Source organism: Bipolaris oryzae (genome assembly GCF_000523455.1).
Source record: "Bipolaris oryzae ATCC 44560 unplaced genomic scaffold scaffold_90, whole genome shotgun sequence".
NCBI classification, from domain to species: Eukaryota; Fungi; Ascomycota; class Dothideomycetes; order Pleosporales; family Pleosporaceae; genus Bipolaris; species Bipolaris oryzae.
This window is the reverse complement of record NW_006911366.1, coordinates 20,197-32,444: the sequence shown is the minus strand read 5'-3', so window position 1 is coordinate 32,444 and position 12,248 is coordinate 20,197. Positions and strand designations below refer to the sequence as shown.

General features: G+C 50.0%; 5 protein-coding genes across 5 annotated transcripts; 3 read left to right on the top strand and 2 right to left on the bottom strand.

Moving 5' to 3' along the window:
- Positions 1–825: 825 nt before the first annotated feature.
- Positions 826–2,292, top strand: COCMIDRAFT_37883 (uncharacterized protein; the record flags this gene model as incomplete). Its single annotated transcript, XM_007691039.1, has 2 exons — positions 826–1,944; positions 2,035–2,292. The coding sequence occupies 2 exons, from the start codon at positions 826–828 to the stop codon at positions 2,290–2,292; spliced, it is 1,377 nt and encodes a 458-aa protein (XP_007689229.1).
- Positions 2,293–3,108: 816 nt separating this feature from the next.
- COCMIDRAFT_27387 (uncharacterized protein) lies at positions 3,109–4,001 on the bottom strand (the record flags this gene model as incomplete). The annotated part of the gene is made up of 2 exons (XM_007691031.1): positions 3,109–3,877; positions 3,937–4,001. The coding sequence occupies 2 exons, from the start codon at positions 3,999–4,001 to the stop codon at positions 3,109–3,111; spliced, it is 834 nt and encodes a 277-aa protein (XP_007689221.1).
- Positions 4,002–5,048: 1,047 nt separating this feature from the next.
- COCMIDRAFT_98659 (uncharacterized protein) lies at positions 5,049–5,579 on the top strand (the record flags this gene model as incomplete). The annotated part of the gene is made up of 1 exon (XM_007691050.1): positions 5,049–5,579. The coding sequence occupies one exon, from the start codon at positions 5,049–5,051 to the stop codon at positions 5,577–5,579; it is 531 nt and encodes a 176-aa protein (XP_007689240.1).
- A 690-nt stretch (positions 5,580–6,269) lies between these two features.
- Positions 6,270–7,320, top strand: COCMIDRAFT_37880 (uncharacterized protein; the record flags this gene model as incomplete). Its single annotated transcript, XM_007691038.1, has 3 exons — positions 6,270–6,350; positions 6,414–6,950; positions 7,072–7,320. The coding sequence occupies 3 exons, from the start codon at positions 6,270–6,272 to the stop codon at positions 7,318–7,320; spliced, it is 867 nt and encodes a 288-aa protein (XP_007689228.1).
- Positions 7,321–9,102: 1,782 nt separating this feature from the next.
- COCMIDRAFT_37879 (uncharacterized protein) lies at positions 9,103–9,839 on the bottom strand (the record flags this gene model as incomplete). The annotated part of the gene is made up of 2 exons (XM_007691037.1): positions 9,103–9,581; positions 9,638–9,839. The coding sequence occupies 2 exons, from the start codon at positions 9,837–9,839 to the stop codon at positions 9,103–9,105; spliced, it is 681 nt and encodes a 226-aa protein (XP_007689227.1).
- Between the last annotated feature and the right edge of the window lie 2,409 nt (positions 9,840–12,248).

The following is a 12,248-nucleotide window of genomic DNA, read 5'->3' as shown; positions in this document are numbered from 1 at the left end:
AGAAAACAGAAACTAGCCTCCATGTATCACTTCCATCCGCCCATGCAGGCCTATGGTTTGGTTCATGTTGATGAGCTTGATCATAAAAGTATAGGTTTTTGAGCCCGAAATAAGACTATCGACTTCGATTACATTCCTTGTTTACCTGGCCTGACGCCGTGGTTCGTGAAAAAAAATGCATGGTAATTCTCCCTCCAACACATGTGATGACATTTGAAAGCTGCGGCTAAAATACTGGTGTGTGTATGATCACACCGGTACCCATGGTTGTGATTAGTGCATAGCTATATTGCATATGTTCAGGCCAATTGCCAACACTCTAATGTGTCAGATTGGTCTCGTCTACGAACCCAAACCCCACCCATCTTTGACAAGATGTTTGCGATAGCCACATATACAGGATTCATGGTTAGTTGGCGCGAGAATTGTTGACCATGGGCAGCTGGTCGCTTGCCTCGTTCCAACCAAAGTACAATCGCACTGATTCTTCGCATGATGTTTCCAGAAATAATAAAATTGGACTACACCCCCGTGTTCTTTCTCAACAACTGACTACAACACAAATCCAACAGCAAGACGAATACAGGATACTTCCAGTCTGACATCACCTTCAAAGCAAGACCCGGCCGCGTCAAAGAAAGGATGTCGGTGGTTAACGAGGCTCTCAAGGGAGCGACTATTGGCGCTGTGATCAGCTTATTTATCTTTGCCATTCTGAGCGTGGTGGATCGCCTGACAATCGAACTCGTATACAATCATGAGACAGAAAGAGAATATCGCGAAGCATCTGCGGAGGTGACCAAGCTTCGATCTCGCCTTTCAGAAATGGAGAACAAACTCTCCGCCGCGGAAACTCAACTGGCCGAAGCCTCATCCACGCACAACGAAACATGCAAGGCCCTCCAGGCAGCTCAGAAGGGAAAGCAGGAGGCGGTCGAAAATCTTGCCAAAGAGCGATTCACATACAGCAAGGCCCTCGAGGTAGCTCAGAGGGGACGACAGAACGCTGCTGAAAAACTTGCCAGAGAGCAAGTCATATATCACACTGCCCGCGATGAGCTGGGCACCCTACGCAACACGCTCAACTCGACGCTCGCCGAACTCGCCAGCGCGCACAAGACAATCGAATCACAGGCTACTGGCCTCACCACCCTCCAAGCCGAAGTGCACCGCCTTCAAGCCTGCCTCGACACCTTGGAAGAACAGCGCAAGCAAGAAGCCCTCGTGCACCAATCCTGGGTCCGCCAATCCCTCACCACCAGCTCTGTCAGCATAGCCGAGACGCGCAACCTCCAAGAGCAAGTCAGCTCGATGCGCCAGCGCTGCGATCTCTGGTACGGCATGTATCGCTCCACGCACACCAACATGGAAAAGCAAATCGCCGACATGTCATCCGCCATGATCGCTGCCCACGCCGAGAACTTTGAGTTGTTCTCGCTCAAAGAGGAGCTGGAGCGCGCGGTTGCAAAGTTGCAGACTAAGGTTGAAGGCTTGGAAGATGACAATGCGCTGCTGAGGGATGAGAAGTGGCGGCTTGAAGGGGAGTGGCAGAACTTGACGGTTGAGCTTGCCGAGTATAAGGAGAGTAATCGCAAGTTGGTGGGTAAGTGGTGGAAAGCGGTCATGGCGAATGAGGTGGAAGATGAGGAGAGGAAGGAGGAGGAGAAGGAGAAGAAGAAGAGGGAGAAGATCCTTAGGTATATGCTTTATTCGAGGTTGGACACTGCGATTGAGAGGCAGTTGGGTTTGAGGGCTGCGGGGGTTCAAGAGCAAGAGGTAAACAACGAGAAGGAAGAGCAGCAAGGGCAAGAAGAAGACGAGGTTGAGGACGACGACGGCGAGGAGTATGACGACATGGAGAGTTCAGAGGATGACGAGGAGTTCGACGAAGATGAAGACGAGGTGGAAAGTCTTGATGGCAGTGAGACTTCTGAGGCTCCCGAAGCACCTGAGGCTCGCGAAGCGTCTGAGGCTCCCAAGATGTCTGAGGTACCCGAGGCATCTGAAGCTCCCAAGGTATCTGACGCTCCCGAGACGCCTAGCGCCATCCCTGTGGTCCAGCTTTACTGGGAGACGAACATTGTTGAGGGTAACCACGAAAACGATGTCGATGAGGAGGATGAGTACGACGAGTACTATGAGGAAGAGTACTATGAAGACGAGTACTATGAAGAAGATTACGAGTACGAGTATGTGGAGGAGTACGAGTGTGTGGAGGAGTACGAGTATGTGGATGAGTGCGAGTACGCGGGTGAGCATGTGGGTGAGCATGTGGATGGCGCCGATCATTAGGTTTGCGCAGGCTATACCGATGATGTGAGTCTAGGGCTAGGGAGGGAGTTGAAAATATGGCGTTTGCGTGGGATTTTGGATTTTGTGGAGATTGATTTCATGGCCTCATTCCATCTCGAACGATGGCACAGGCGTTTTTTTGTGGGCTTAGATGTCTGGATCTCTTTAGGTCTGCTTTCTCCTCGTTGCGTCTGACGGTAGATTGTGGTAGGCTTATTATTGATATTGGTGCGTTAGAAGTAAGGTAGTCATTGTAATTGATTTTCTTATAGATAGCTACTGACCAGCTCCATCTGCGTGAGTATCGCGAGACAAACAGTTCGTTTTGATTTCACTTTTATGTGATCATTTCGAGTCACGTGTAACGAAGATTAACTTATCGTTTATCTACACGATATACCTGGTCCTCAATTATTTAGCAGGCAATTCAAAACGGCACGGAATTTGGGTAACGTTATCTCAGAAACAATTTCGTTATTGTAAAAAAGGTTTTTCTAAAGTTTCCGTAACGTCCCCAGGGCATGTTATTAAAAGGGATAGCAGGCTGAGTATGCTGATGATTAAGATTACGCAGACGTGACAGAGACATCAGCAGATTTTCAATGGTTCATAATAGCGACACGTTTAAAGAGAAGACTACAGCAGTGTATCTAGTTTCCACCGCAGGAACTTTCCATTTATCTTTGAGATACATCTATAGAATCATGAAAGTGTCAGGCCTTCGATTCAAACCACTCATATGTCCCTTTGCAGACCCTCAGCAAGCTTTTGTATGTCGTTGAATGCTCTGTGTTAAGGCATTCCTTCCGAATCACATCAGTCCCACCTCATAACGAATTCTTTGAGGCGAGTGTCCCATATCTTCATCCCATAGTCTGCAAACCATCTTTCCCGCTTACATTTGTTTAGATCAAGGTCGTCTGTATGCTCATGGTACCTGCAGCAGTTGATGTAGTGAATACCACCTAAGCCTGACCTCGTCGCCAACATATAACTGTAGGCGTCTATGAGACCAACAAGAAATGTACGTGGCAGATTCTCTCTGAACCATCCAGTGACAATATCATCCATGTAGCTCTTTGCATTTTCCATAAAGCGACAATGCACATCGATGAAGAATGAGCGGAGTTTATGTTCTTCTGGAAGGTTTTCGAAAGCATACTTGCTGGCATAGAGAAAAGTAGGATCACGTATTTCGTCGCAACCGAAAATGCAGTCAACGGTGTAGTTTTGTACAGCTTTGCGAAAATTGGGGGTCATAAACCTGTCACCAAATACAACAGCTTTCGTCAGAACAGTGATGTACGGATCGTCGTCATGTTCGTCGCTTGGGTAGGTCTCGAGCATGCGGTTGACTTCTTCTTCTGTTGCAATCTTCTGAGTGTAAAGCCAGTGAACGAAAACCTCGAAAGTCTTTGGTTCGATATCGTTGAGGATGATCGAGTTTTCTTCTGCCTCCTTCCATGAACCGCCAAGAGCGCGGGAGAAGTACTCGGAGTGGTGTGTGAGCAAAGTCTTGTGTACGTCGTATCGGACTTTCTCTGATCCAACATTTATGACAAGGAAACCCTGTCTCACACTTGCTCTAAAGTATAGTTAGACTTAGGTATATCCAAGTGCGAAACGAGCGACGAATATACTCACCCGAAGAACAGTGCCTTTTTCGTTTGGTTGGATTCGGCTGCGTTCGAAGTGCTTGGAGTTGCCATATTCGCAATACAATCCGCTGAATCCCGTGTCTTGCCTTGATATAGAAGGCTTTGCGAGCGATGGAGGGTAGAGGAAATCAAATCCTTCGTTATGGTTTCAAGGCACGTAGTGCTAGCGCATTCACTTCAAGGTGAGAGTGAAAATTTGTCATTAGCAAACGCGTATATGATTCACTAATACTGCGCGCTAATGTTTGTGATGATATACTAGAGGCCACAAAAATGTGAGTGAAGTGTATACGGGAAGTTCAACTGGATATTCTAGAGGACTTATTCGATCGTCCGTGTGTCTTATCGGGTGCTTTCAGGATAGAGCACGCTTATTTTATTACCTGAAATTCACTACAACGATGAATATGAAATACCGTAAATTAGAATGAAACATCAAAAAAATTCGACTGCCTAAGTAGGTTAAGAAAGGTGAGAAACTTTACGCTCACTCTTGTCACTAGAGACTGCTGCGTTGCTCGTATCCCCTTCTCCCTTCGACACAACGCATCCCATGAATAGCGACCAATGCATGCATTTTCATCAACTGCCGCGCGTCCTGTAAAATCTCCGTCGAGAATGCCGACATAAACGGCGGTGCGGTGTTTTGTTTTGCCCGTTGTCTCGCATATGCGCGATGCGGAGACCCGAGATTTGCGCATGCTCACCAATCACGTGTCACCACGCCAGCACATCAAGCCACCACCGACGTAAAACTAGGCTGCTTCGATACAAAGAAACGCCACAGACTTCTACTTTGAGAGCAGGAGGGACGTAAAGCGTAAGTCTGAAAAGATGATCTCGGAGAATGAGCTGAGCAGGGAGGCCGAGGAGAGCCTTGCAAAGGAAGTGTTAAAAGCGTGCAAGAACCCGGTTATGATTTTCCTCGCAGGACATCGGATTCAAGCGTCAGTATCATAGATTCAATTCCGTTAGCCAAGGAAATAGAGAAAAGCTTAGCACCTTCCTACTACTGCTCCTACCCATAAGATCGACAAAGCCAATATATTGCCCGGTACAAATTACATTCGGATACACCAACTCGTCCTGAACAACAAGATGAAGCAGTCACCGTTAAGAACGACTGCGATCTTGTCTCTACTCGGAGTCTCCTACGCACAGACAAGCACTTGGGGCGAACCGTTCACTGTCTCAGTCTCAGCCCCAGCCGTTGCTTCGACGGATGCCGTCCTCCCTAGTATTGCCTTGCCATCAGCAGCACCAACATCGACATGGGGCGATCCATTCACAGTCAGCAACAGCCCGATTGCTACTTCGCCCCCCACATCCGACATCATATCAACAAGTATAGCTGTTGACACGCCGACGTTTGTAACGAGCAGCGCAGTTGTGAGCAGTGCGGTTGTGAGCAGCGTGGTTGTCAGTACTACACTAGTCGCGTCATCAGAGTCTAGTACGACGAGTGTTCAGAGTACGGTCAGGACTACGAGGACATCTTCGAGCAGTGCAAGCCCGACAAGTTCGTCCGAAACTTCACAGCCTACTGGTGCTGCTGCAAACGGGAGGGGGTACAGCAAGTGGACTTTTACCGGAGCCGTAGTGGGCGCAGTGGGGGCCCTGTTTATTTGAGAAGACACATAGGGCTTGGCGGATAAACGAAAATATGGCAGATTGATAGGAAGAATAGGTCGTGGATGTTACCTAGCTAGGATAGGCTGTACATATATTCTCGAGTTGGTGTTTCGTCCCCGCCGGGTCATTTACCCCAACATTTAATACTAGTAGGACCGAGAATAAAACAACAACGCTTTTCTGGTTTCCAATGGGATAAATAAGCTGACATGTTTCCACGCACTGAATGCACCAGCGAAACTTTGTTATATTCGAGTAAGCGGTACATCCTGACTTTTTATTTTACCGAGATACGTGACAAGCTCACACTGGAAGATGCACAACTTCTCGGAAATTTCGGTACTAGATAGCTCAATATCAAACTGCCTAATAATCATGTAGTCGGATTACAAGAAGAAGATCGCATAGCAACCATCGAATGGTACCATGTTGAGCAGACATATTTGGTGTGGAAATCTGACAACGCTAGTATTTTTCACTTCGACGGGATCCCCTGTATATTACGCTGTTCTTGGTGCACGGCTGTTTGAGAAAACGCACCGGTGGAGGAGAATAAGTGCTGCGGGAAATTATATCGATCGGCAATAACATATAAAACAAGCATTCGATCTCTATTGATCATGACTTGACACGAGATCAGCTATCTCTTGGAAGCAGAGTTCAGTCCCTCGTTCCATATCTTGAAATATGAAGTACATAGCCAGCCTCGTCATAGCGGCAGTCTCTGTTAGCAGCGTTACCGCGTCGCCTGTTCAATTAGAGATTCTCGTACGCTTCCCTATCTCGAGAAAAACCTGATCACCTAACTTAGCAAGCTAACATTTGTACTAGCAAAACGACAGCAGCATCGTGCCCTACATCGACTCCAGCCTCCCAAACCACACCATCTATTTCCCGACTGGCGCTCCTGTTGCTCACTCAGACAAATTCCCTGTTCTGATCTGGGGCAACGGCGCCTGCAGTATTGATGGCACTTCGAATCAAGTCCTCCTGAAGCATGTGGCTGCGAACGGGTTCCTCGCCATCGCCGAGGGTGTCATGGCGCCAGACACGACCAACACGACGCGAGACACGGCTATGAGCATGCAAGGCCCTTCCAACGACAAGACGATGAAGGCAGCTATTGACTGGATCCATCAGCATGCTGGAAAGGGTAAATACAAAGATGTGGACGCAAGCAGACTCATGACAGCGGGCTTCTCATGCGGTGGGCTCGAGGCTGCGTATAACTTCCCTGACCCTCGAGTTGCTACTGTCGGCATTGTCAGTTCTGGCATTGCCGATGCGGATAAGACGTACCTGGCATCTACGTGGAAGAAGCCAGTGCTCTATGTTCTGGGTGGCACAGCTGACCAGGCAACCCCGAATGTGAGTTCTTCCATGTCGATATACTATGTGCCAAGAAATAGTTCAGAATATGCCTACTCCGATCATCCTGTTTGCGACAAGTTCCTTCATCGCGACGACTGACTAACATGCCGACCTTTAGGGTAACCGCGACTTCAAGAACATTCCCGCTGGCACTCCCAAATGGAAGGGAATCCTTCCTCTCGGCCACGGCGGCGACCTTGGGCACACCAACGGCGGCCTGTTTGGCAAGGCTGTGCTAAACTGGGCATTGTGGAACCTCAAGGGTTCCGAGGATGCTGCTCAGTATTTCAAGGGTGGATGGCAGGCTGACGGATGGGATGAGGAGTCTGCGAGCTTGGATAAGCTGAAGCCTGTTGGACGTCCTTAGAATCAACCCTGTCGAATGTGTGCTTGAACCAGAGAAGGCATTCGTCACTCTCTCATTTTGTAGCTTGCTGGCTATATTTTATGTCGCATGATTCAGGTGGTTACGTTACTTGCTTTGAGAAAGAAAAAGCCTTGATTTTGTTCTATTTCTAGTACTAATTGCATGGAAAAACGAAACGACATGCACACGTCCTTCTTCAGCCCTATTCAACGTCTGTCAAGCCACCATTGACGCATGGAAACTCGGGAGAACAACGTTCTTTTTCATCTCCCTGCACGTCTTTCTGCCTCAGGGAACCAAAAAGTAAAACAAGTTTCAATATGTGCAATTACGTCGTTTTCCCGGCGAACAAGCAGTCGTGTGCCCATGTCCTCTCTCATCCAGACCCGTCGCATACCGGTTTGCCATCTTAGTTCCACCAGCCATCTTCCCATCACCGTCATCGTCGTCATTGCCTCGCACAAAATGTACTTGTGCACCAAGAATCCCCGGTACACTTGCGGCAAAGCTAATGCGATAGTTAACCACATCCAGATCAGGAAGCAGTACGCAGAAGCTAACCAGCCTAGCCCAGCCTCCGGTGTACAGACATACCAGGTGACGAGCAAAATCAAACAGCGCAGCGCAAAAGCAACGATTTGAATGAAGGGAAAAAAAACTCTGATGTCACTTTGAACAAAAGACCCTTTTGGTCACTTTTTAGTGCAACACCGCATTCTTACTAACAACCTACTTTTTTTTTTAAAAAAAAAGCGACGTCAAAGTCGAAAGAAAACGAAGAAGTCAAAATACAGTGTGGCACAAAAGCACGCGCACGCTGCGTATGCACGCATCCACGCCCCTTCCCCCCCGAATGACTTGCTTTTGCGCTCTTGATCTGGAATGCGGGTACCCGCTTATCTCCTTTAGGGTCGTTATCGCATGCACACTGAGCAGCACCCCCTCCCGCTCCCCCCACGGTACTGTGTATGTGTGTGGGTCGAAGGGGGGGGGGAACCTGGACGCCCACTACAAGACAGGCTAGAGGGGGGGAGAGGGCGTAAACCGTGGTTCAGATGCACTGGAAGCGACGAAAGAAAAAATAGGTGGTGAACCTTGTTTCCGGCGTGGGGCTTGTTAGGGGGCCAGAAAGAAGGAGAGAGAGAAAGAGAGAGAGCGATGCGTCATTTGCAGCGGTAACATGACGGGGAAGAGACTGCGCGGGGTCCGAGAGTTTTGCGCGCTCACGCGAGCAGGGCGGAGTCGTTATGCGGAGGATGCGGCAGTAAGGGAACCTTTTTTTCTTGTAAGACGGCATTGACGGGTGCGAGTAGGGCGAAAGTTGGGTTTATGGGGGGGCCTGGTGCAGCAAGGCGTGTTTCACGGCGGACAGGGCAGGAGTAAGGTATGCCAAAGGCCGCAAAGTATGTTGAGATTTTGTATCAAATGTCAGAATAAACTTCCTGTCATTCGTCAAGAGGCGTGAAGATGGGGGATATAGCATTGCAAAGGCATGGAATGCGTCACAACAAGGCATTGAAGATGGAGGGTTTGAAGGAGGGTATAACGAGTTCCATATTATCATTACTGCTACCGCTGTACAAGCTCTTTGCATAGCGTTTCGACCTCGACAACATTGAACAGCCCTGCTTTTGCTTTACGTAACTCATTCTTTGAACCAGAGGGCTGTTTACAAGGGTATATATGATTTTCCGTTTTCCAAAAAACAGTTATCCATTGCTAGTATATCGTACACGGGCAAAACATAAGACAGGATATCTTCAATGTGGGAAAACAAGACGCTTAGGCGAAGAAGACCAGAGCAGCAGCGCCGACAATGGCGGCAAGGGGGTTGGCGAGGAGAGAGTCAGCGCCGGAAGCGGTGACCTCGGGAACGCTGGCAGAGCCGGTGGGAGTGCGGGTAGCCGAAGGAGAAGGAGTGCGGGAGAGAGTAGCAGAGCTGATGGTGGAGTTGCTAGCAGGAGTGGAAACAGAGGCGGAGGCGGAGCTGGAGGCAGCCGAGGTGATGGAAGAGGAGCCGGAAGCCGAAGGGCTAGGAGAAGCCGAAGAAGAAGCCGAAGAAGAGGGCTTGACGGAAGCCGAGGTGGAGGCAGAAGGCGTGCTGGAAGAGACGGGCTTGTCATCGGAAGCAGCGCCACCAGTAAGAGGGAACTGGGCAGAGTAGTTGACGGTGTCGCCGCGCTTGATCTCAAGAGCGTAGTCGCCCTGGTTGGAGAGATCCTTGCTGGGGGTCCACTGGAACTTTCCACCGGTAGCAGTGGCTATAAGTAGAGTCAGTACATGGAAGACGGTTCTTGTCGAGTGACGGCAAACGTACTGGTCAAGGTGCCAATGACATTAAGGTCAGTGGACTTTCCCTGGCGGAGGATGAAGGTGGTGGGGACATTGTCGGCCGGGGAGTAGGTGATGGTGTAGGAGTTGCCAGCAACGACACCCTGGGCAGGGAAGTCGTTGATCTCGAGGGCAGCGACGAGAGCAGCAAAAGCCGCGGAGGAAAGGATAGCCTGGAAGAAGCGCATGATGGCGGTTTGGAGTGAGAGAGAGAGAGAGGTGGTGGTGGATTACGGAGTAGTATTAAGCTGAAGATGGGAGTAGTTGGAGAAGAATGAGTGACTGATCAGCGAGTGGGCGGCTTGGAGGAAGGAAAGAGAAAAGATGGAGGCGGCGCAGGGCGAGATGAAATAAAAGACGGGACCGGCGAGCTGACGGTGTATTTTTGCGCCGGGTGCAAACGCCCTGGGAGCGGCAGAGGGAGCGAAGATTTGGAGCCGGAAGCGGGCTAGACTGCCGACTAATGAGAGATGAAGCTCATGCGGCGGTGCGGTGATTGGCGCGCGTACGGGCTGGCGTGGGAGCGTCCCCTATCATGGCTCGCCTAGGTACGTCTCGACCAAGGGCGTTGGCCCAAGAGGCAACCTTGGGCGAGTCGATGGGGAGGAGGTGTGGGTGCGAGGATGCGAGGGTGAATTGGATTGGGTGAATGCATGGCCCCCTTTGGTGCGTGCCTGGCGCCGATGGTACCTGGCGCCTAAGCTGCTTGCGGCCTAGCAAAAACAAAGCCAATAACCTGGGGAAATTCAGGGGCTATCCCGTCAAGGCCCTCGTTGCGCAACGGCCCAACTGCATGCGGATATTAATATGCACGCCCGTTCCAGAGCCATGTCGATATATTCTGGAGCACGTCGTTGGCGACCTTGATTGCCATGGCATGACTGTTGTGGTCATGTGCGTCGAGTCCATCATCTCGTTAGCATGTACACGTACTTATCCCTTGCCGCCATGGCCACCATAGCCACCACACCCACCACATCCCCTCAGCACAAGCGATCAGCCGGGGGGGCTCCACACAAGCCTTGTCGTTCCAGATGAACGCCGGTTGTGCCAGCGAGTCCTTTGGCGCCCGGCAGCAGACGTCATGTCTCACTCATGGCGACGACTCTCACCACCGCCATAGCCCTGTCGACCATGTATCCAAGTACATAATACACCGACAAGGCGCCGACTTGGACCAGAGTGAGAGAGCTTCGCGACCGGCAAGACGCCGGTGATGAGCTTACGACATATACTTATGGTACTAGTTGATATGGACGGAGCAGATACTTCTTATTAGACAACGGCCCGACGCCTGGAGCTCCACCCACAAGAGATTCAGTGCTGGGCCACTGCCCGTCTGTCTGGACGTGGAGAAGAGGGCGCGCACGCGACATGTTTGAATGCAAGTGTGCATACTAAGTGACAAGACAAGTGGAGCATCAACGTGTTTGGGGAAGTATGCACATGTCGCGGCGGGGAACCACCTGTTCGCTGTCGATAAACCCACATGGTATCGACTTTTTTGTCAACTGTGCAGCCATGGGGGCGTGCAGTCAGAGGAGCGTGCGTATGCCTTGCCTTGCCTTGCCTTGCATCCCCCCCCCCTTGCTGCCATGGTCTGTGCTACTATTCCTGTCCATCCCCCAAGACGGCCTTTTCTTCCTCCTCTCTTCACACACGGCACAGCCAGCATAAACATACTACTACATCTTTGCCACTGCCCCGTCTCACACTGGCTCTACAAGGCATGAAACAGCGACTTGGGGTCTTGTCCCGATCATGTGGCCACCGAAAACGCTGGCGTAGGCAAAGCAGGCTGTGTCTGTGTCTGTGTGTGTCTGTCGGCACATGCAAGTCAGGTCCCTCTGACGCCTTGTTACAAATACCGGCTGCTTTTGCAAAAGTGTGATCGCCGCGTCACCCGCTTGTCCCTTTGTGGATTCCTGTAAACTTTTTTTCTTTTTTGCGCGCGCGCCGATAAAGTGATGATTACTAGGTGCACGCAAGCCACTGTCTGGTCTAATCAAGCCTTTTGGCCTCGTTCATGCCCACTTTGCTCGCGACAATTGCCATCTGTGCTACGCTCAAAGTTAGACACTCATTTCGTACTATATATATAAACCATGTCTGCAAACACACTTTGCGCCCCTAATCCTATTCAAACATGGCAAATGGCACCTATGTCATGGAGAACGCGCTTTTGGCCTTGGTAAAGCTAATTTTTTTTACGTCTGCGATTTAGGTAGCAATCTTCAGAAATGTAGACAGAAGCGAGGGTTGGCTCATTTCTCCTTATTCTAGTGATTTATGGGTCCAAATAACGCTGCCTGGTTGGGCAAAATAGTACGTTTGCAGATATAGTGTAAAGAGACTTGGCCAACTTCACACCATGGCTTTGTTAGTAGTTGAAAGCTACTTGCAATACTTCAGAGCACCATGTGTGGAACACGCCTCCCTAATGTCTCTCCTCACGATTCCCCTGCGCATCACTATAGAGAACATAGTGTCCTATTCATAATGCCCCTGCCCATCCTCATATCCGCACCACTCTTATCGCCTCAGTCACGTGATAATCGAGTGTATCGGCTGATACGATGGCTATTCGAAGTAGCTAA